The sequence below is a fragment of the Rattus norvegicus genome, chromosome 12, assembly GCF_036323735.1.
Source record: "Rattus norvegicus strain BN/NHsdMcwi chromosome 12, GRCr8, whole genome shotgun sequence".
NCBI classification, from domain to species: Eukaryota; Metazoa; Chordata; class Mammalia; order Rodentia; family Muridae; genus Rattus; species Rattus norvegicus.
The window spans coordinates 24,869,471-24,890,332 of record NC_086030.1 but is presented as its reverse complement, the minus strand read 5'-3'; the positions used below and the strand labels follow the sequence as shown (position 1 = coordinate 24,890,332).

Sequence of the window (20,862 nt, the reverse complement as noted above, 5' to 3'; positions counted from 1 at the left end):
CAGAGTACAACTGGCTGAAGTTGGTTGTGTGTGGGCCCCCAGGATTGAAATCAGGTCTTCGCCTTGCTGGTAAGTGCAGTTCCTCTCTCAGCCTCACATTCAGGTTATTAGGGCTCAAACTCAAGCCCTCTGCTTTCATGACAGGCACTTCCCTACTGAACTATCTCCTCAGCTCCTGCACAGCTAACTTAACACCCACTTGCATCAAAGCCTGGATGTAGTCAGGCATGGTATCACTGGCCCATAACCCCAGCAATTTGGGAGAATGAGGCAGGAGGATCATGGTGATTTTAAGGCCAGCCTGGGCTACACAAAACACCCTGGGCTAAAACTAAGACCTTATCTGAAAAAGCAAGCAGAAACCGGGGATGTGACTCGGTTGTACTTGTATGGCATGCCCCGGATCCAATCCCCAGATCCTCAGATACCGGATGTGGTGGTGACCATCTGTAACTCCAAGCATTCAAGAGACAGAGGCAGGAAGATCAGAAGTTCAACGTCATCCTTCGCTACACAGTAGGTTCAAGGCCAGCTTGAGATACATGGATCAAGTCTCAAAAACAAAACAACATTGACAAAACCAGATGCATTGTCTATGTCTAAGAGGGCCTATCAGTCAAGGCTCCTAAAACAATAACCACTTGGCTATTCTGTACTCCTGTTGGCCTCCCTGCCTTGCTATCTGCTTCTACTCTGACCCTTTCTCCCATCATAACCTGCACAGGGTCAGGCTCAGGTATAAGGACAAAGGGCCCTGGCTGGAGATGTCTCTTACCAACAGGGTTCATCAAGACGGCACATTTTCTAGTCCAGGTGTCGTCCACGTTGCTCTCTTGGCAGCTGGAGGCCTTGACTCCAACTATGAAGCAGCTGGATAAGGAGGAGGGGAAAGGTTAGAAACTTAGGTTGGAAAAATCCACCAAACTGAAGCTACGTCCCAGAGAGGAAGATGGGGAGGGCACAGGGCACCCTCAAGTGGCCAGGGGACAGCTTAGGAAGGAAGAAGGCTAGAGGGTCAGCAGGACTTCTCAAGTGCTATGTCAAAGGCAAGTACAAAAGCAGTCAGTTGGCATAGGCCTAGGAAGTTAGAACAATTTATTTAACTGTTTGCATTTTTTTTTTGAGACAGAGTCTCTCTACATAGCCCTGGCTCTCTTGAAACTCACTCTGTAGACCAGGCTGGCCTTGAACTCAGAGACCCATCTGCCTCTGCCTCCTGAGTGCTGGGATGAAAAACATGAGTCACCATGCCTGGCTTGTTGACATTTGATTACATGTTTTTTAATGTCAGTTTACTGTGTTTGATTACATGACTGTGAATGTCCGAGTGTGGGTAGATGCATATGAGTGCCTAAAGAGGTCAGAAGAGGGCATCAGATCCCTTTAAACTGTAGTTACAGGTGGTTGTAGCCATCATGTGGGTGCTGGGAACCAAACCTGGGTCCTCTGCAAAGCAGCTAGCATTCTTAAAGGTTAAATCACCTCCCCAGCCCCAATATACTTATACATGTGCATTATATATACATACACACACACATATATATATGTATGTATATATATATACATATATATATATATATATATATATATATATATATATATATATATATATATATATAGAGAGAGAGAGAGAGAGAGAGAGAGAGAAATATATCTTTCATATAGCCCAAACTAGCGTTGAATTCACTATATGGCCCAGAATGGCTTGGAAATACTGATCCCCCTGCCTCCACCTCCCATCTGTTGGTATTACAGGCATGCACCATCATGCTTGATTTATGTGGTACTGGAGATAGGACGCAGGGCTTCACGAATGCTAGTAGAGCACGTCACCTACTGGGTTACACCCCCAGTCCTGTCGAGACAACTTTTCCAACCTCCTGCCTCAGGTCAGGGACGGAACCCCAGCCAGTGGTTGAGCGTGTTGTGTATCTGCCATGGGCAAAGCCCTGAGTTCCATCTCAGTACTGGAAACTCAAGAAAGGATGATGAGCAGACTGGACTGGATTCCTTCCCTGAGTTGGGATCCAGTACATGGGAGCCCAGGCTCACAAGGGACAGTCGCTTGCAGACTTCCTCCAGGAACCAGTTTCCCTAGACCTAACTTATCAGATGCCCAACTCCCCCGTGCTCAGACCGCACCATGTCCATCTCTGTCTGTCCATTCCCCCTAGGCCTAGTTCCCTAAGGCTCGGCCCTCACCAGGCCTAGCTCACCCAAGTGCAGCTCACCCAGGCTCAGCTCACCTAGGCCAAGATCCTATACCCAACTCACCCAGGATCAGAGGCTTCAAGGATTTTCCAAGCAGCTCCCAGCAGAAGTGAGTTGACCGCCGGCTTCATGTCTGCACGCAGATTATCATCCAAGCTGTTATTGTTGTAGTTCCCTAAGGGCGGCATGGGAGCTTTGACTCCACTCGGCTCTGAGGCCACGTCAAGGCTGACCCTTTGGCTGTTTCATTTTTCCGTTTTGTTTTGTACTGTTCCCTGTTTAATGACAAGGTCTTGCACACACCAGTCTAGCCTTGAACTATGTAGCCAAGGATGGCCTTGGACTTTTCATCCTTTTATTGTCCCCTCCCAAGTCCTGGTACTATAGGCAAGTCCTGCCACAACCAGTTTATGCAGTGCTGGGGACAAAACCCAAGACTCCCTAGGTAACATCTTTCACCTTTGTTGGGTTTTTTTTGGAGCAGGTTTTTATGCAGTCCAGGTTGCCCTTGAGCTTTCTACATAACAGAGAATGACCTTGAACTCCTGATCCTCCTGCCTCTACCTCCCAAGTACCGTGATTTCCGGCACCATCACTTTTGGCAACCCCTTTTCTCATCACCTCAGTTGACAAGCCCTGAGGACACCTAATAGAGACATGGGGGGGACACTGCTTTCCCACAGGGTGCTTACCACACAGCCCACAGAGTGAGCCAGTGTACGAGGACGGCACCGTCACCTCCACCAGATGCCTTCCGTCATATCGAACTTGAAGGCCAAAGTTTGTGTAGAGCAGGACAAAGATGCCACTCATCCTAATGGTCACCCGTCCTTTCGAAGGCCACACAGGTAGCACCACCCTTTGGTTGTTTACCTGCAGAAGTAGGCAGGATATGAGGAGAGTGAGAGCGAGAGAGCGAGAGAGCAAGAGAGCGAGAGAGCGAGAGAGCGAGAGAGCGAGAGAGAGAGAGAGAGAGAGAGAGAGAGAGCACACGCTTTGGGACAAAGACGTAATGGGGCAGGGGTTTACAAAAATAAATAGGATGGAGTTGACTTGGAGCTCATTTCTTGGAGGCAGAGGCAGGGGGATTGGTAGTTCAAAGTTATCCTCAGCTACATAGCAAGTTCCAGGTCAACCTGGACACACGAAACCCTACCTCAAAAATTACGACAATAAAAAAAGAAGAAAGGACAAAGAGCTTGGGTGGTGTGGGGTCTAGGAGGCAATAGAGGACACATACCATGACCTTTTGACCTTTGAACAGGGAGATTTTGAGGTCAAAGACTTGCACATGGACAGCTTTGACATAGGAGACTTCCATGTTGCCACCACGTATCTCATTGGTGGCACTCACGACAAAGTTGTTGTCTTGAGATTTGGGCCAGCAAGGCTGGGTCAGTACATAAGTGCAGGTGCCCATAAAATGGTGCAGAGCTCCGTCGAAGGTCAGGTAGTGGGGGTCACCAGAGGCGATGCAGGTGGCTGTACCTGAAGGAGAGCACAGGCTTCGGCGTCTCATTGCCCCACACCCCAGAAGCCTCAAGCTAAGGCCGCCATCTTGGAGAGGCTGTTTTGAGTCAGTACCCATGGTATATCCTCAGACTCCGGTTTCCTCTAGAAAGACCCGTTGGCTTGCCTCAGGGAGGTCAAGAAAGGAGTCTGCTTTCCTCAACATCATTTCCTGAGACCTCGAAGATGCTCCTACTTTTAAAGTTTGGATCTAGAATCCCAAAGACCTACGTGCCAGAATCCTGATCCCCCAGCTCAATCTTTTTGGGACGTGGTGGAAACTTCAGGTGTAACTAGCTAAAGATTTGAGGTCACTGGGAGAATGTTTTTGAAGGGGATTATGAGATTCTTTCTTTCCTTCATGCCTAAGCCATGAGGTAAGAAATTTTTGTTCTGCCATATTTCTCGACAGGCTGGGCTGCCTCACCAAGGGCCCCAAATCAGTAAGATCAAATGATCACAGACTGGCACCTCCCAAACTGGGAGGTCAAAGAAAACTTCCTCATTGTCCTCTTCTCATTCTTCTTCCCCCTCCTTTTTTCTCCTCTCCCTCGTCTTCCTTTTCCCTCATTTTATTAAATAACAAAACACCGATGGATTTTTCACAGCCCAAGCACTTCTACACCAATGGCTTTGAGGTTGTGTAAGGCCTCAAAATTGTGGCCTGATGCTCTAGTCCACAGACGTCCAGACATTTGCACCTCTGCTCTCATCTATTCCCGCCACCTCCCCCATCACTCTTTGAACTCTTATGGGCCCTAGAAAACAAGGTCCATGTTCGTGGGACCTTGAGTAGCTTCGACATAAGCTCAAATGACAAAAGTAGTAATATACTCAAACTGACAAAAAAAAAAAAAAAGCCTTGGGGAAATGGAACTGAGCACTACATAGCCCAGCAGGCGGTTCTAAATTTTGAGTTCTTAATGCCATGAGATGACAACCTGATACACTTGGAAAGAAGGGACCTCAGCTGCAGAATTGCCTCTATCAAGATTGGCCTGTGCGCCCCTCCGGGGGCCACTTCCTGGATTCCTAGTTGATGCAGGACTGTAAGCTGCAAGTTGGGCCTATTCCTCCGAAGTTTCGCTTTTGGCCACGGTGTTTCTCACAGCACCGAAAACAAACTAGAACACACGCACTGCCTTCATGAGATCTTTAAGCAAAGCATAAAATTATCCTGCCACCTTAGAGTTTTCCAGCTAAGTCTTGCTCTTAACAGCTGCCCCTTCCAGTTACGGATCGATAGATATGGGAACTGATTTCCTATGTTATCTGAGAGCTCTAAAAGCTCAGCCTGCTGACAGAATACGTGTCACACATACAGCATTCACAACATTAATAACCCCTGTGGAGGCAAAGATTAGTGACTTTAAGGCCAGAGAAAATGTCAACTTGACCTTAAAAATATGAACTCGCCACAGAATAATCAAACACACACACACGCACGCACACGCACACACACGCACGCACACACACGCACACACACGCGCACACATGCACGTGCACGCGCACACACGTGCACACACGCGCACACACGCACACGCACACACATGCACACACACACACGCACGCGCACGCATGAACACGCACACACACACGAAAATTCTTTTGACTGCAAATTGCTGCATTAGTCTCATTTCTAAAGACAATATATCAGCAAACTCCTTCAACCAAAGTCTCTTCAATGGCTTATTTCTTGTTTGCTTTTTTTTTTGTTTGATGTTTTGGTTTGTTGGGGTTTGTTTGTTTGTTTGTATTCTTGTTTTGTGAGGTAGGGTTTCCTCTGTATAATAGCCTTGGCTGTCATGGACCTCTGTAGACGAGGCTGGCCTGAACTCAGAGAGATCTGCCTGCCGAATGCTGGGATGAAAGTTGTGAGCACTCGGAAAAATGGCTTACTTCTGACAGTGTACATCACATCTGCTCCAAAGAGTAGACACCTTACAACAAAGAATGGATACAAGAGCTCTAATCGATGAACGGGGAGTAGTTTGAGGTTCTGGAAAGAAACACATCCTAAGATCAGCATTTCCCTACAGCCAGAAGCACGAGAGTTACCACTTGATACCCAGGGTTTCTCATTTTCTTTCTTGAAACTTTGGTGGGTGTCTGACAGCGGCCATATTGAGACCTCTGCTCACATACTCAGAGAGGGCTGGAATGGACTGGAACTTTGGCAGGATACCCGGCTCCAGGACCTGCAGATAACACATCTTGGAATCCCCTCTCCTGCTCCTGGAGACACCTCTCTGGTCCTCTTTTCTTTCCTGCTTGAGTGTTGACTCTCAAGGTATCTCCCTGGCACTCCTGAGAAAAGGGTTGCCCGGGAGTATCTGTCGGCTGCTCCTCCCCGAACTACCTGTCTTGTTCCCACAACTGCCCTTCAGGAAGTGCCTGTCGGGAGTCCTCACAACTGCTCTTCAGGAAGTGCCTATCACATTTCCCACAGCTGCTCCTGGGTGACCTATCTGTTCCTATCTGAGTTCCTCAACGGGCAGCTATGTTTCCAGCTCGAGTTTCCTGAATTTCCTTGTCTCGCTTTAGGCTCCTCACAGCACAGCAGTTACTCTTTCGTTCCTGGTGCAGCTGTCCTTCCTTCCAGAACATTCTGCCAAGCTCCTGGTTTCTGCAGACGCATTTCTTCCCCGGGTCTACCTTCTGTTACCTTTTTGTTCTTCTACCAGTAAATTAACTAACTGTTTAATTGTGTTTTCAAATAATCTCCAGACTGGAGAGATGGTATAGGAACTTGCTGCTTTTGCAACCAGAATTCAGCTCCCAGCACCTACGACATGGGGTTAGGGTGGCTTCGACTGCTCTGTAACTGCATGCACTCCAGGGAATGAAGCGCTCTGTCCTGGGTTCTTCAGGTGTTTGTATTCAACGTGTACATCCACACAGAGAGATGCATACTCATAATTAAAAGTTAAAATTTAACACGAGACAGCCCCATGAAACTTGGACAGGGCTCAGGCTCTGTGTAACCGAGAATGACCTCAAACTAATGATCCTCTTGTCTCTGTCTCTCAAATGCTGGGATTACAGGCAGGCACCACCACAGCTTGCTAAACCTACGGGTCTTTCTCAAGTATTTGTTCTAGACTCAGTGAGATGACACAATCTGTAATCAAAACCCTATTTCGATTGCATCTGGGAGATCTGTTTTTGGTGATGCCTTCTGTTTTGCTTGTATTGCTCTGACAAAAGCAATGTAAGGTGTATTCTGGCATACAGTTTGTAGGGAAGACTATCATGGTGGGAAGGCACGGTGAAGGGGGTGTGAGACAGCTCCCATGGCATCCACAGTCAGGAAGCAGAGAGAGACGGAAGCTGGATGACACGAGCTACATTTAGTGTGAGTCTCCCCACATCAGCTCTATCAAGTCCAGAAATGTCCTAACAGGCACAACCACAGGCTTGTTTCCTAGGTGTTTCTAGAGCCTGTCAAATGAGGCCCCCCTTCCATGGTGACTTGACTGCTCACCTTGGGCATGACAGCCTAATATGCCATTCTTGTGTCCACAGGTTTCCTGAGCCTTACACTTCCAGGGCTTGCAGCGAATATTGTTGTGGCTTTCACAAATGCAGATCTCCTTGCAGTCTGGATTAAACCACTGCTCCTGTACCTGGGGTGAAGTAGGGAAGACGATAAGAGCCGGCTTCCTTGTTGGGTATCTTGTCTTCCCGCACAAAACGCTTAGTTTTTGAATGGGCCTTGTAGTGTGCCAAGTGTAATGGGAGACCCTGTTCCAAAGGAACAGGACAGAAAGTGATAAAGCACCGGGCATCCTCCACTGGCCTCCACACTATGCACATACCACACGTGCAGATTAAAAAGTTAAAATAAAAGAGGACCAGCAGGGTGGCTCAGTAGGCAGGAACACCTCGTGCCAAGCTTGAGGGCTTGAGTCCAATCATGAGACCCACATGCTAAAAAGAAAGAGTCATCTCCTGCAGATTTCCCTCTGACTGTGATGAGCAGAAACACATCAAGTAAATAAATGCAATAAAGAATTTAACTTGAATACCAATAGGGAAGATGTCCCCAAAGACCTCGCAAACCAGTGATGGAAGGGCAGTAAGTTACTACATTACCCATCAGTTCCCTCATGATATGCACCCTGGTAAAGCAGACAGGCACCCAAGGACAGCTTCCCACCATGAGCACTTTGGTGGTTTGAATACGCTTGGTCCAGGGAGGGGCACTATTAGGAGGTGTGGCCTTGTAGGAAGAAGTGTGTCGCTCTGAGGGTGGGCTTTGAGACCCTTCTCTGAGCTCTTTCAGTCTTCTCCTGTCTGCCTTTGAATCAAGATGGAAATCTTTTGGCTCCTCCAGCCCCGTGCCTGCCTGGATGCTGCTATGCTCCTGCCTCGATGATAATGGACTGAAACTCTAAACCTGTAAGCCAGCCCCAATTAAATGTTGTCCTTATGGGAGTTGCCTTGGTCATGGTGTCTGTTCACAGAAGTAATACCCTAACTAAAACAAGCACCTACTACCAATTCTTGCTATTCTTGAGAGATAAATTCTCTTTTTGTTTGTTTGTTTGTCTATCTGTCTGTCTGAGACAGGGTGGCCCAACTGGCCTGGAACTCCAGATCCTCTTGCTTCAGTGTCCTCAGAACTGTAGTTACAGATAAGGGCCACCACACATCTGAGAGATGTCCCCAACTTAGTTATCAGAAAATCTCCAAGCAGAAAGAAGTGCTTCAAGGGAGGTAAGGGACTCCAACAAGGACAGCAACGATGGGAAGAGACTAACAAGACGTGTGGTGGTTACCTGTAACCCTAACACTGGGGAGGCAGAGGCAGGACTGAGTTTGAGGCAGCAAGAAGTACATAGCAAGATCTTGTCTTAAAAATTTGAAGTTAAAACAAAACAAAAAGACCCAAAAAAAACAAAAAACAAAACAACAATAAAAAGAAAAGAACAAAAAAAAAGAAAAGCCAGGGTAGTGGCAGCATGCCTTTAATCCTAGCACTCAGGCAGTCAGATTTCTGAGTTCGAGGCCAGCCTAGTCTACAAAGTAAATTCCAAGAGAGCCAGGACTATTACACAGAGAAACCCTATTTCAGAAAATGAAAATAAAAACAAAACAAGAGAGAGAGAGAGAGAGAGAGAGAGAGAGAGAGAGAGGGAGAGGGAGAGGGAGAGGGAGAGGGAGAGAGAGAGAGAGAGAGAGAGAGAGAGAGAGAGAGAGAGAAGAAAGGAAAAGAAGAACAAATAAAAAGCTAGACCTTAGGGGCTGGGGATTTAGCTCAGTGGTAGAGCGCTTACCTAGGAAGCGCAAGGCCCTGGGTTCGGTCCCCAGCTCCGAAAAAAAAGAACCAAAAAACAAAAAGCTAGACCTTGGGCGCATTATCCGGTACTACAAAAGTCAGTGGTAGAGCACCTGCCTAGAATCCCCCAGGGAGGGACTGGGAGTGTGGTTCAGTGGTAGGGCACCTTCCCAGAATCCCCAGCAAGAGAGTTTGGGGCACAGATAAGTGGTGGAGCATTTGTATAGAAACCCCGGTTAGGAGCAGTGGTAGACACCTGCCTCTCAATCTTCCAGTGAGGACCTGAGGGTGTGGCTCAGTGGCAGAGCTCTTGCAAACATGCACAAGGCCCTGGGTTTCATCTTCAGCAAAATCAAAAGACAGAAAAGCAGGAAGGAAATTTGAATAGAGCCAGGAAATACAGGAGATGCGGGAGACTCGCTATGCCAGCCTTAGCTAGTCTTGTTTTTTTCCCTGGCCTTTTCTTCTCTGCCCATCTGCCCTTCCCCACCTCAGCCTCAGAGCAAGTTCTTTCTGTCTGTAAGGCTAAGGGGTTCATATCAGTGGCTCACCTTGAAGTAGCGCCCCTGGAGGCTGATGCACCCGCACTCGGATGCAGGGACGCACTCAAAACCACTGAGGATGAAGCCAGGGCTACACTCACAGGCTTCCACACAATCGTCTGAGCAGGTCTGGGTAGCAGATCCAGGATGGCAGGTGTCCGGGCATGGGTTGGCACAGAGGGAGTACCTGCTATTTTTAGGGCACACCAAAGCTGTGGAGGAAGCAGCTTAGGTCAGGAAAAGGGCAAACTGGATGTAGAGCTGCAAACCTGTAACTCCAGGACGCAGGAGGCTGTGGGATAAGGATTGGGAGTTCCAGGACAGCCTGGGCTACAAAGTGAGAACCTGCGTCAGAAAATAATCTCAAAAGGCAAGTGATGAGACCAAGGTACAAAAGGAGAGAACATGCAAGGGGTTGGGGGAAAGGTCCCAGCTAGAGATGCTGTGACCCCTGTGAGAAATATAGCTTTGAGAAGACAAGCCAAGGAATAGCGCTGACTGTAAGAGCTGCTGCCAGGAGCTAACCCATCTGAAGATGCAGCTCAGTTGAAACAATGCTTGCCTAGCAAGCATGAAGCCCTGGGTTCTGTTCCCGGTACCACATAAACCAGCCGTGGTGCTGCATGCCTGTTATCTAAGTACTGGAGATAGAGAGGCAAGAGAATCGAGAGTTCAGTATCATCTTAAGCTCTATGCTGAGTTCAAGGCTAGCCTGGGCTACAAAAAAAAAAAAAAAAGCAAAGCAAAACATGAACAGCTGCCTAAAGCAAGCCCATTGTGGGTGCTACCAAGGCCCCCATGCTTGAAGGCATATTAGCTACAAATCAGAAGAGACACCCACTCTGATAGGTAGACATTCTCAGTAAGCAGGTGTGGTGCCCAGAAGGCCAGCAACAGCCTGATCCTGAGGGTGGGTGTCTGCTAATGCAGCTACCTCAGAGGACTGAGAGCTCCACACAAGAGCTTCAACGCAGCCACAAACATCCAGCCTGTACTGAATTTGGTGGAGCACATCTATACACTATCGTCCTCCTTCCAGAACCACGTGATTGTGGGGAGTTACTGTTCTCTTTCCTCTTCTTCCTCCTCCTCTTCATCCTTTTCCTCTTCTTCCTCTTTTCCTCATCCTTTTCCTCTACCTATTCCTCCTCTCCTATTTCTTCTCGTCTTCTTCTCCCTCCCGCCTGCCCCCACAACCTCCACCAGTACTGAGAACCGACTCCAGGGCCTTAGGCACATCAGGAAAGTATTCTACATTTGAGCCATGCCCCCAACTCCTTACTGACAGATTCTAGGCAAGGACCCTATTACTAAGCCCCCAAGTTACTGATGCATTCTAGGCACATGCTCTACTCCTGAGCTACCTGTCTAGCCCTCTTTTTGACTTTTTTGTTGTTGTTGTTTTGAAAAAAAAGCCTCCCTGAATTGCTCAGCATGGTCTTGAACTTGAGATCCCCCTGCCTCAGTCACCCAAGTAGTTGAGGGATGTTTCTAGCTCTGCCCACTGCCCTGTCCTCTTATGGTAGCAAAATGAGGTTCATCAGAGTATGCCCTGTCTGTATCTGTAGGAAGCTGTACCAGACTTTCCCCCACGCTTTCCGTCCCAACTCACGGCACATCTCGGGTCCCCTCCAGGCCTTCACAGGATAGCCAGCATCCTGGCAGGTGGCCGTCATGGCCGACATGTGAGCACAGAGCTTCTGCTGGAGACCCTGGAAGCTACACATGTCAGTCACACAGTTATCCAGGAAGGATGAGGCCTTCAGGTGAAGCAGGCACGCTCTGGGGAGAAAGGCTCAATCAGGCGGCAGGAGAGGGCAGAGCCTCTATGCTCCACCTCAGAGACATGCCAGTACCTAGCAAACCCTCGCAACCCATCTGCCTTCCTCCATACTCAAAGGGTCCACTTGGGTTGACAAGCTGTCCACATAACTCGGGTCCCAACATAGTGGTCACCAAAGCAGGGTCACAAGATGGGGGAATCTTCTTCTTTAGACACCTGGAAGAAACCCAACCGAAGAAGTCAGCAAGACTGGAAGAGCCCAAATGAGGTGGAAAACTGGAGTCTCCAAGTAGGGAAAAAGAAAATGCTGGTCAGTTTATATTTTGTTCTATTTGAGACAATCTCACTACATTAGCCCAGGCTTGGTCTTGAGCCTTCTATACTCCTGTAAACCTAAAGCTCACAGGCAAGAACTGCCAGACTTTTCCCCTTGTAGTTTTTGTTTCAATTTTTATACTGCTGGGGATCAAATACAGCACCTGGTGAATGCTAGACAAGGGTTCCGCTAAAGAGTCGCACCCCCAGTCCCTCACTGGGGGATTCTAGGCAGGGACTCTACCACTGAGCCACGCCCCCAGCCCCTCACTGGGGGATTCTAGGCAGGGGCTCTACCACTGAGCCACGCCCACAGCCCCTCACTGGGGGATTCTAGACAGGGGCTCTACCACTGAGCCACGCCCCCAGCCCCTCCCTGGAGGATTCTAGGCAGGGACTCTACCACTGAGCCACGCCCCCAGCCCCTCCCTGGGGGATTCTAGGCAGGGGCTCTACCACTGAGCCACGTCCCCAGCCCCTCACTGGGGATTCTAGGCAGGGGCTCTACCACTGAGCCACGCCCCCAGCCCCTCCCTGGGGGATTCTAGGCAGGGGCTCTACCACTGAGCCACGCCCCCAGCCCCTCACTGGGGATTCTAGGCAGGGGCTCTACCACTGAGCCACGCCCCCAGCCCCTCCCTGGGGGATTCTAGGCAGGGGCTCTACCACTGAGCCACGCCCCCAGCCCCTCACTGGGGGATTCTAGGCAGGGGCTCTACCACTGAGCCACGCCCCCAGCCCCTCACTGGGGATTCTAGGCAGGGGCTCTACCACTGAGCCACGCCCCCAGCCCCTCCCTGGGGGATTCTAGGCAGGGGCTCTACCACTGAGTTATAGTCCCAACTCTTAGATTTTAGAAATCAGATCTTGATATGTCTGTAGCTCCAGACATTCCTGCATCTTCTGGAATGACAGACAGGAACAACTAAGCCTAGCCCTAGTAGATCTTAAAATGATCAAAAGTCAAGAGGGCTGAGACAAGGAAGGCCAGCGCCAGGCCCCAGTGGGGATCCTCACTCACTCCTCGTCCTCTTCCTTTTCCACTTGCCAGCTCTGCCCCAACTCCTCCGAATCGTACGCCATCATGCCATCTGACTTCAGGTTGTCATTGCTGCTGTCCCCATCATAGTTCCCACAGAAACCACAGAGTTTGCCTGAGTAGGTACTGTGGGTCCAGGAGAGGGGCAAGTCATGACTGAGAAAAAGGGTCTCAGTCTTCAGAGACCACAACAAAGGAGAGTGAGTGTGTGCCCTGAGGGTAAGAGTCAGGAGGGGGTTGAGAACATCTACTCTTAGCAGATTCTGGGACCGGCTTCAGATAGATAAGATGGCCTCAGCCTGAGTCAGCTGTAGGGGATCTCCTCCGTTCATCCCTTGCTACCTTCTACTCTCTCTTGGCTTTAAATATAATTGTTTGTCTCTCTCTCTCCCTCCCCCTCTGTCTCTCTGTCTCTCTTCTCTCTCCCTCTGTCTGACTGTCTGTCCATCTGCCCATCTGTCTGTCTCTCCCACCTGTGTGTGTGTGTATGTGTGTGGGTGTGTGAGTGTGTGAGAGTGTGTGTGTGAGTTTGTATGTGAGAGCATGTGTGAGTGTGTGTATGTGAGTGTGAGTGTGTGTGTGTGAGAGTGTGTGTGTGTGAGTGTGTGTGTGAGAGTGTGTGTGTGAGTGTGTGTGTGAGAGAGTTTGTGTGTGAGAGTATGTGAGTGTGTGTGAGTGAGTGTGTGTGAGTGTGTGAGTGTGTGTGAGTGTGTATGAGTGTGTGTGTGAGAGAGTTTGTGTGTGAGAGTATGTGAGTGTGTGTGAGTGTGTGTGAGTGTGTGTGAGTGTGTGTGAGTGTGTATGAGTGTGTGTGTGAGAGAGAGTTTGTGTGTGAGAGTATGTGAGTGTGTGTGAGTGTGTATGAGTGTGTGTGAGTGTGTGTGAGTGTGTGTGTGTGTGTGTGTGTGTGTTTTCCGGGGATGGAATATCTCTCTTTACCAGATGAGCCACCTCCCTAGTCCCTATGTCACCTTTTCCACAAAACCTAATCTATCCTTGCCACCCATCTGGGGAGCCACTATTCCCTGAAGAATGATGTCTTCTGACAGCTCTTCAGAGTCCCTGCCTGAGTGACTGTTTGTAGCACATTCCTCAGGCATTGTGTACACATCCTGCTATTATCCCACTGCCCTGACCCCACTTCCTACTGTTTCCCTTCTGCCACTTGGGTTAGACGCTTCCCGGCTTTAAGGACACATGTAAATGATTAACCCCAAATGACTAAAGTGGTGGGGGTGAGGGCTGAGGGCGTGGAGGGTTCTGGGAGATGAATGTCAGCTCCCTGACTAGGCTGTCTGCCTTACCTGGACACAGTCACAAAAAGCTGCTGGTCACCGTCCCATCTCACACGCAAACCAAATGTTGTCTTCAGCTCCACAAATCGCCCACTCAGACCCACATAGATGCCATCAGAAGGTATGGCTGGAAGGGTGACTTCCTGATCCCCAATCTGGGACAGAGAGGAGACAGAGAGACTGATCCAGGGGTCAAGAGGGACCCTAAAACTCTAACATCACATCCAAGGTCAAAAGACATCTCCGTTCCACAGCATCCCCCCGACTGTTCTTCTTGAGACTGACTTGAAGCATCACTATTTTGCTTCATCCCAACCGTAACAGGGTCTCCAAACAGGTGGGGCTGACGATGGCCTGGTCTGGTGGTGTGAGCAAAGGGTCAGACTCACCAATGTGTGTCTGCCCCTGTCCATGGTAATGGTCATCTCTTGCAGAGTGATGAAAACTTTGCCCAGGCTGGACACACCATCTACTCCACGTTCTTGGGTGCTTGCTGTTATCCTAAAGAATGGGTCTAGATGGAGAAAGGAAGAGTGCTGAGAGGCTAAGTCACAAGCAGTTATTTGTTTGTTTGTTCGGTTGTTTGTTTGTTTAGCTGATTGGTTGGTTGGTTATTTGATTTTTGTTTGTTTCTTTGGTTGGCTGGTTGTTTGGTTGTTTGTTTAATGGGTTGTTTGTTTGGTTGATTGATTGATTGGTTGTTTGGTTGATTGGTTGGTTCTTTGATTTTTGTTTGTTTGGTGGTTGTTTGTTTGGTTGTTTGGTTGGTTGGTTGGTTGATTGGTTGGCTGGTTGATTAATTGGTTGGTTATTTGATTTTTGTTTGCTTGTTTGGTTGATCAGTTGTTTGTTTGTTTGTTTGGTTGTTTGGTTGCCTGGTTGGTTATTTGTTTGGTTGGTTGGTTGATTGGTTGTCTGGTTGTTTGATTGTTTGTTTGTTTGTTTATTTGGTTGGTTGGTTGGTTGGTTGGTTGGCTGGTTGGTTATTTGATTGGTTGATTGATTGATTGGTTGATTGGTTGGTTGGTTGGTTATTTGATTTTTGTTTGTTCATTTGGTTGGTTGTCTGGTTGTTTGGTTGTTTGCTTGGTTGGTTGTTTGGTTGATTAGTTGGTTATTTGATATTTGTTTGTTTGGTTGTTTGGTTGGCTGGTTGGCTGGTTGGTTGATTGATTGGTTAACTATTTGATTTTTGTTTGTTTGGTGGTTGATTGGTTGTTTGTTTGTTTGGTTATTTGATTTTTATTTGTTTGGTGGTTGTTTGTTTGGTTGTTTTGTTGGTTGGTTGATTGGTTGTTTGGTTGTTTGTTTGTTTGGTTGGTTGATTAGTTGGTTATTTGATTTTTGTTTGGTTGTTTGGCTGGTTGGCTGGTTGTTGTTTGGTTGTTTGGTTGTTTAGTTATTTGGTTGATCCGTTGGTTATTTGATTTTTGTTTGTTTGGTTGGTTGGTTTCAGACAGGGTCACATTCTATCTTAGGCTAGCTACAAACTTCATGTTTCTGAGGATGACCTTAAACTCTTGAGAGTACCACCTCCTCTCCCCCATGCTTGGACATACACGTGTGCTACCAGGTTTGGTTTAGGTGGTGCTGGGAATGGAAGCCAGGGCTTTGTCTAAACTGGCACCCAACCAACAGAGCCCCATCCCTGGTCCCTGTTGGTTTTGAGACAATCTTAGTATACATCTCAAGCTGAAACTCACAATCTTCCTGCTTCAGCCTCCAAAATGCTGGGATTAAAAGCATGTACCACCCATTCTCTGCTTCCTGAGATACTTGGGGTGGTGGTGGTGCCGAACTTGGCACTACAGAGCAAAGGGCTCAGTGATATATCTGTGAGACTTGGTAAAAAGACTCAGAATCCAAACAGAAAAGACCATAGCCTGATTGTCTGCTTTCGAGATGTTTGCCTCCCCTCCATGGATGGGGACATCTCTGGCAATCATGATCTCTATCTCACCCCTTTTGTGAGACAAGGTTCCCAAGTAGCCCAGGCTCGCCTCAAACTCTCTGTAGCTGAGCTGACCTTGTAATGCTGATCCTTTTGTCTCCACCTGCCCAGTGCTGGGAAGAGAAGCGTGCACTGCACATCTGGTTAATGAGGCTCTAGGGGTAGGAAGCAGGGCTTCATGGCTGATAAGCACACACTCTACTAACTGGCCCACATCCCCAAAACAAGAGTCCTCTTTACAGTAACTGTCACTTCCAGGGGAAGCTCCCACAGCAGCAGGTAGCTGATGTCCTCAACTGCCTTTCGCCAGGATCGAGGGCCTGACAGCGCTCCCTGTGTGTGTGTGTGTGTGTGTGTGTGTGTGTGTGTGTGTGTGTGTGTGTGTCTGTGTGCGCATATTCCAACCTTGCTCCCATCCAGCCCCTTTCTGCCATCTATCACCAACCCTGTTCAACCACATACTATGTCACCATGCCAGACACCGCTATAATATCAACCCCCACCTCTCCCAACCCCAGCACGAAGTTGTGGAATCTCCTACCTGTGGAATTGCTGCAGGTTTCGGTCAAGATATAGGTACAGGTCCCTGTGAAGCCAATGTGCCTCTCATCAAAGGTGACGAAATGAAGGTCCCCATAGACCAGGCAGGTAGCCCCACCTGCCAGAGAAGGGACAGAGATGTAGGAAGCTGCTTCCAGTGTCCCACTTGGTTAGACCTTACACCCAACTCTGCTACTCAGATATACTCCCAGCTCCACGGCCCAAGGGAGATCTGGGGACTATGGGGTCTCACCCACTCTGTCTTTAGAAAAACAGGAGGGATGACTTTCTGGGTTCAGAACAGAACAGATGCAAGTGTGGCACTGTGTCCTGATGTTGAGGGACAAAGGACACATGCCAGGTGGTTCTTCTTCTCCTTCTCTTTCTGCCCCCTCTTCTTCTATTTATTTATTATGTATATGAATACACTGTCACTGTCTTCAGACACACCAGAAAAGGGCATCAGATCCCATCACAGATGGCTGTGAGCCACCATGTGGTTGCTGGGATTTGAACTCAGGACCTCTGGAAGAGCAGTCAGTGCTCTTAACCTCTGAGCCATCTCTCCAGCCCCCCCCCCAGGAAGTGTATTTTAATAAGTCCTACCTACCCTCCCATTCTGACAGCACAAGGGGCAGCGCTTACCGTAGGGCTCACACTGGTACTGGCCACTCTTCAGCTGGCATATAGTGTGCGTCCCACACTGAGAGATCTGGCACTCCATCAGGCTACCCGGCAAGCAGCGGCACCGCTCTGTGCAATTGGGACTGAACCATTCTTCTCCAGGCTGAGAGCGACAGATCAAGAGTCATAAAGTCAGGGTTGGGGATTTAGCTCAGTGGTAGAGCACTTGCCTAGCAAGCGCAAGGCCCTGGGTTCGGTCCCCAGCTCCGAAAAAAAAAAAAGAGTCATAAGGTCATTGTTCTAGGTGTATGTGTGTGCGCATGTGCGCACGTGTGTGTGCATGTGTGTCCGTGCCTGGGTGCATGTGTGCGCGTGCATGGGTATGAGTGTGCGAGTGTGTATGTGAGCGTGTGTGTGCACGCACGTGTACATACATGCACATGTCCACTCACCACAACACACCCTGAGTGTCCCAAGGATAAACTCAGATCAATCAAACTTGGCATTGTGTGTGTGCTCACACTCACGTGTGTGCATGTGTGTTTTCATGGGCAATGGAACGGTACGAAAGATCTGAGGACAACTTTCTTTGGGATTCTGTTCTCTCCTTCAACCACGTGGGTCCCAGGGATCAAGGATCTAGGCTCAGGGGAAAGCACCTTTGCCTAAGCCATTCCAGTGGCCCTTGCCCTTTCTCATTCATTTCATTCCTGAGACAAAAATCTCACTACACTAAACTCAGGCAACTTTCCTTTCTCTACCTCCCAAGTCCTGGAGTTATAATTACACGTAGTTTGCTTAAAGCCCTTTTTTGTTTTGTTTTGTTTTGTTTTGTTTTTGGATTTGCTGTTGTCTCCATGAGATAGGGTATCACTATGTAGACCTGGTTGGCCTGGAGTTCAGCATGTGGACCAACCTGGCCTTGAACTCACAGATATGCCCCTGCCTCTGCCTCTCCAGTGCTGAGGTTAAAGCATGTGCCACCACACCCAGGCCAGTGTAAGCATTTCTGATTAGTAGATGCATGTGTTTATCGTGGACTGTTGATAGCAGCCATGAGCATGTATTCAGTAATTGATATGTGGCAGGATCTCATTTTAGTTGGCAGCTAGACTCACGCAGGAAGAGTCTCATGGAGGTGTCGTCTAGATTAAGTTGGCCTGTAGACATGTCTGGGGGATTGTCCTATTACCTATGATATGGGACAACCCAGCCTGAACACACATGATCTCATTCTCTGGTTTGGGGCCCTGGACTGTGTAAGAGCAAAGAAAGTTGGCTGAGCACAAGGCATGCACGCACTGATTTCTCTGTGTTCCTGACTGTGGATAGAATATAAGAGTAAAGCCAAACTATCTTACATTCCTGCTGCCTTGATTTCCCTCAACAATAGACTATAACTTGGAATCCTAAGCTAAAGTAATTTCCCATCCACCTAAAGTTTGTTTGTTTGTTTTTTGTTTGTTTGTTTTTGGATTGTGTATTTTTTCAGAGCAACAGAAATTAAACCAAAAATGCATTTGGCTTCGGTTCTGTCATTTTACGACAGTGTTTCATGTAGCTCAGGCTAGCCTTGAATTCCTGTAACTGGCTGATCTTAAGCTGCTGCTCCTGGTGTCTCCACCCCTCCAGTGTTATGATTACAGGTATGCCCACATCTAACATGTACATATAATCATATTCTAAGGCAAGAAAAGCAAACTGAGAGCGGGAGTGCCCACCTGTAACCCCGGCATTTGGACAACTGAGGCAGGAACATTACACAAGCTTGTGACTAGCCTGGGTTACAAAGTGAGTTCCAGGCTATCACGGATTAGGGAGTAACACTCTGCTCAGAACAACCACAACAAAATGAAGTAATTATTACTCTTCTTGCTGGAACTGAAATATGGGGTGGAGGGAGTGGAGGGGGGAGGGAGAGAGAAGAGGGAGAAGGAGAAGAAGGGGAGGAAGAGGGAGAATATGGAAAGTGGTAGAGGAGGAGGGGAGGAGGGGGAGGGGAAGGAAGGAGGGCTATGTGTAGCTCAGTTACTAGAAGGCATGTCAAACTTGCACAAAATCCTAAGTACTGCATGACTGGACACCGGCTAGCCCAGCACATGGAGGGTAGAGGCAGAAGGATCACAAGTTTAGGGTCATCCATCGTCAGCTACATTATCAGCTGAAGATCCATCTGAGACATGAAACTATATCTCAAATCTAAACAAATATGAAAAGGTATTTCTCAAAGAAAACAAATATGCTGCTGCTTCCTCCTCCTCCTCCTCTTCTTCCTCCTCCTCCTCCTCCTCCTCCTCCTCTTCCTCCTCCTCCTCCTCCTCCTCCTCCTCCTCCCCACTCTGGTTTTTGTTTTTCAGCTTTTCAAGACAGGATTTCTCTATGTATCCCTGGCCATCTTTGGAACTCACTCTCTAGACTAAGTAGCCTCGAACTCAGAGATTTGCCTGTCTCTGCCTAGGGAATGCTGGGATCAAAGGTGTGAGCCACCACTGCCTACCATTATTGTGCACTTTCTTATAGCCATGGAAAGAGATTTAACAAGATAAACTTTCCCAAAGACATGTGTGAATGAATGCTGCATCTCCCAGTGAGAGTCTGGAGGCGTGGCTCAGTGGTAGAGCCCCTGCCTAGAATCCCCCAGGGAGGGGCTGGGGGCGTGGCTCAGTGGTAGAGCCCCTGCCTAGAATCCCCCAATGAGGGGCTGGGGGCGTGGCTCAGTGGTAGAGCCCCTGCCTAGAAACCCCCAGTGAGGGGCTGGGGGAGTGGCTCAGTGGTAGAGCCCCTGCCTAGAATCCCCCAGTGAGGGGCTGGGGGCATGGCTCAGTGGTAGAGCCCCTGCCTAGAATCCCCCAGTGAGGGGCTGGAATGTGGCTCAGTGGTAGAGCCCCTGCCTAGAATCCCCCAGTGAGGGGCTGGGGGCGTGGCTCAGTGGTAGAGCATCTGCCTAGAATCCCTTAAGGAAGAGTTAGATATGCGCGCGTCTTCGGTCGAGCACTTCCCTAGCATGCACAGGGTCCTTGACTCCATCTCTGGAACTGCAAAACCAAAGCCAGTGCTAACTGAATGGCTCTACCATTGTATAACCAGTCCTTTGTGCCTGTCCCTTGAGACTCTCTAAGCTCCTCTCACACAGAGAGCACCAGGACCCAGGTGTTCTGGCATGATTCTCCTCTGGGAAGCTGGATACCCCTGGAGGCTTACCTTATAGTACTTGTGGTCGTAGGGACAATTACAGGAAGACTCGTTGATACATTGATTGTTACTAAACAAAAACCCAGGATTGCAGATACAGCCAGGGATGCAGGGGTACTGGCAGCTGGGCTTGGGGTTCTCACAGGATGCAGGGCATGCACACAATTCAAAGTGGGCATTTGGAGGGCAGTTCACTGAAAGGAAAAACAGCTTCTGTCAGGCCTCTATTGCACAGCTGCCCACCTCTCCCAGAAGCCTCCCTGCCTTTCTCTTACCCTGGACTCAAGTTCTCTTCTAAATAAGCTTGCACTTATTCTGCCATAAAAAGAAGTAGGAGGAGGAGGGGGAGGGAAGGGGGAAGGTGAGGGAGAGGGAAGGAGGGGGAAGAGGGGGAGGGGAGGGGAGAAAGGAGGAGGAGAGGGAGGGGAAGAAATCTGGGCATGGTGGTATAAGTGGGAGGCTGAGATAGAAAGACTATTAAGAGTTCAAGGCCATCTTCACAGTCATTTGAGGCTAGGACCTTGTCTCAAAACCTAAACCAACCAAACAAAACAACAAAAAAATTGATCAATGTTATAAT

General features: G+C 48.7%; 1 protein-coding gene across 14 annotated transcripts in view; it reads right to left on the bottom strand.

Moving 5' to 3' along the window:
• Zan (zonadhesin) overlaps positions 1-20,862 on the bottom strand; it is a 112,040-nt gene that overhangs the window by 73,505 nt on the left and 17,673 nt on the right. For all 14 annotated transcript variants that reach the window (XR_010056383.1, XR_010056382.1, XR_005491878.2 and 11 more), the window contains 14 exon segments: positions 20,292-20,476; positions 17,112-17,253; positions 16,468-16,584; positions 14,365-14,489; positions 13,985-14,130; positions 12,663-12,806; positions 11,438-11,542; positions 11,156-11,325; positions 9,553-9,755; positions 7,205-7,346; positions 3,452-3,699; positions 2,904-3,084; positions 2,275-2,386; positions 776-870 (listed from right to left, as the gene is read on the bottom strand). Coding sequence is in view for 9 of the 14 variants with exons in the window: in NM_001107134.2 (NP_001100604.2) it covers positions 776-870; positions 2,275-2,386; positions 2,904-3,084; positions 3,452-3,699; positions 7,205-7,346; positions 9,553-9,755; positions 11,156-11,325; positions 11,438-11,542; positions 12,663-12,806; positions 13,985-14,130; positions 14,365-14,489; positions 16,468-16,584; positions 17,112-17,253; positions 20,292-20,476 (2,115 nt within the window). In the remaining 5 variants the exon portion in view is untranslated.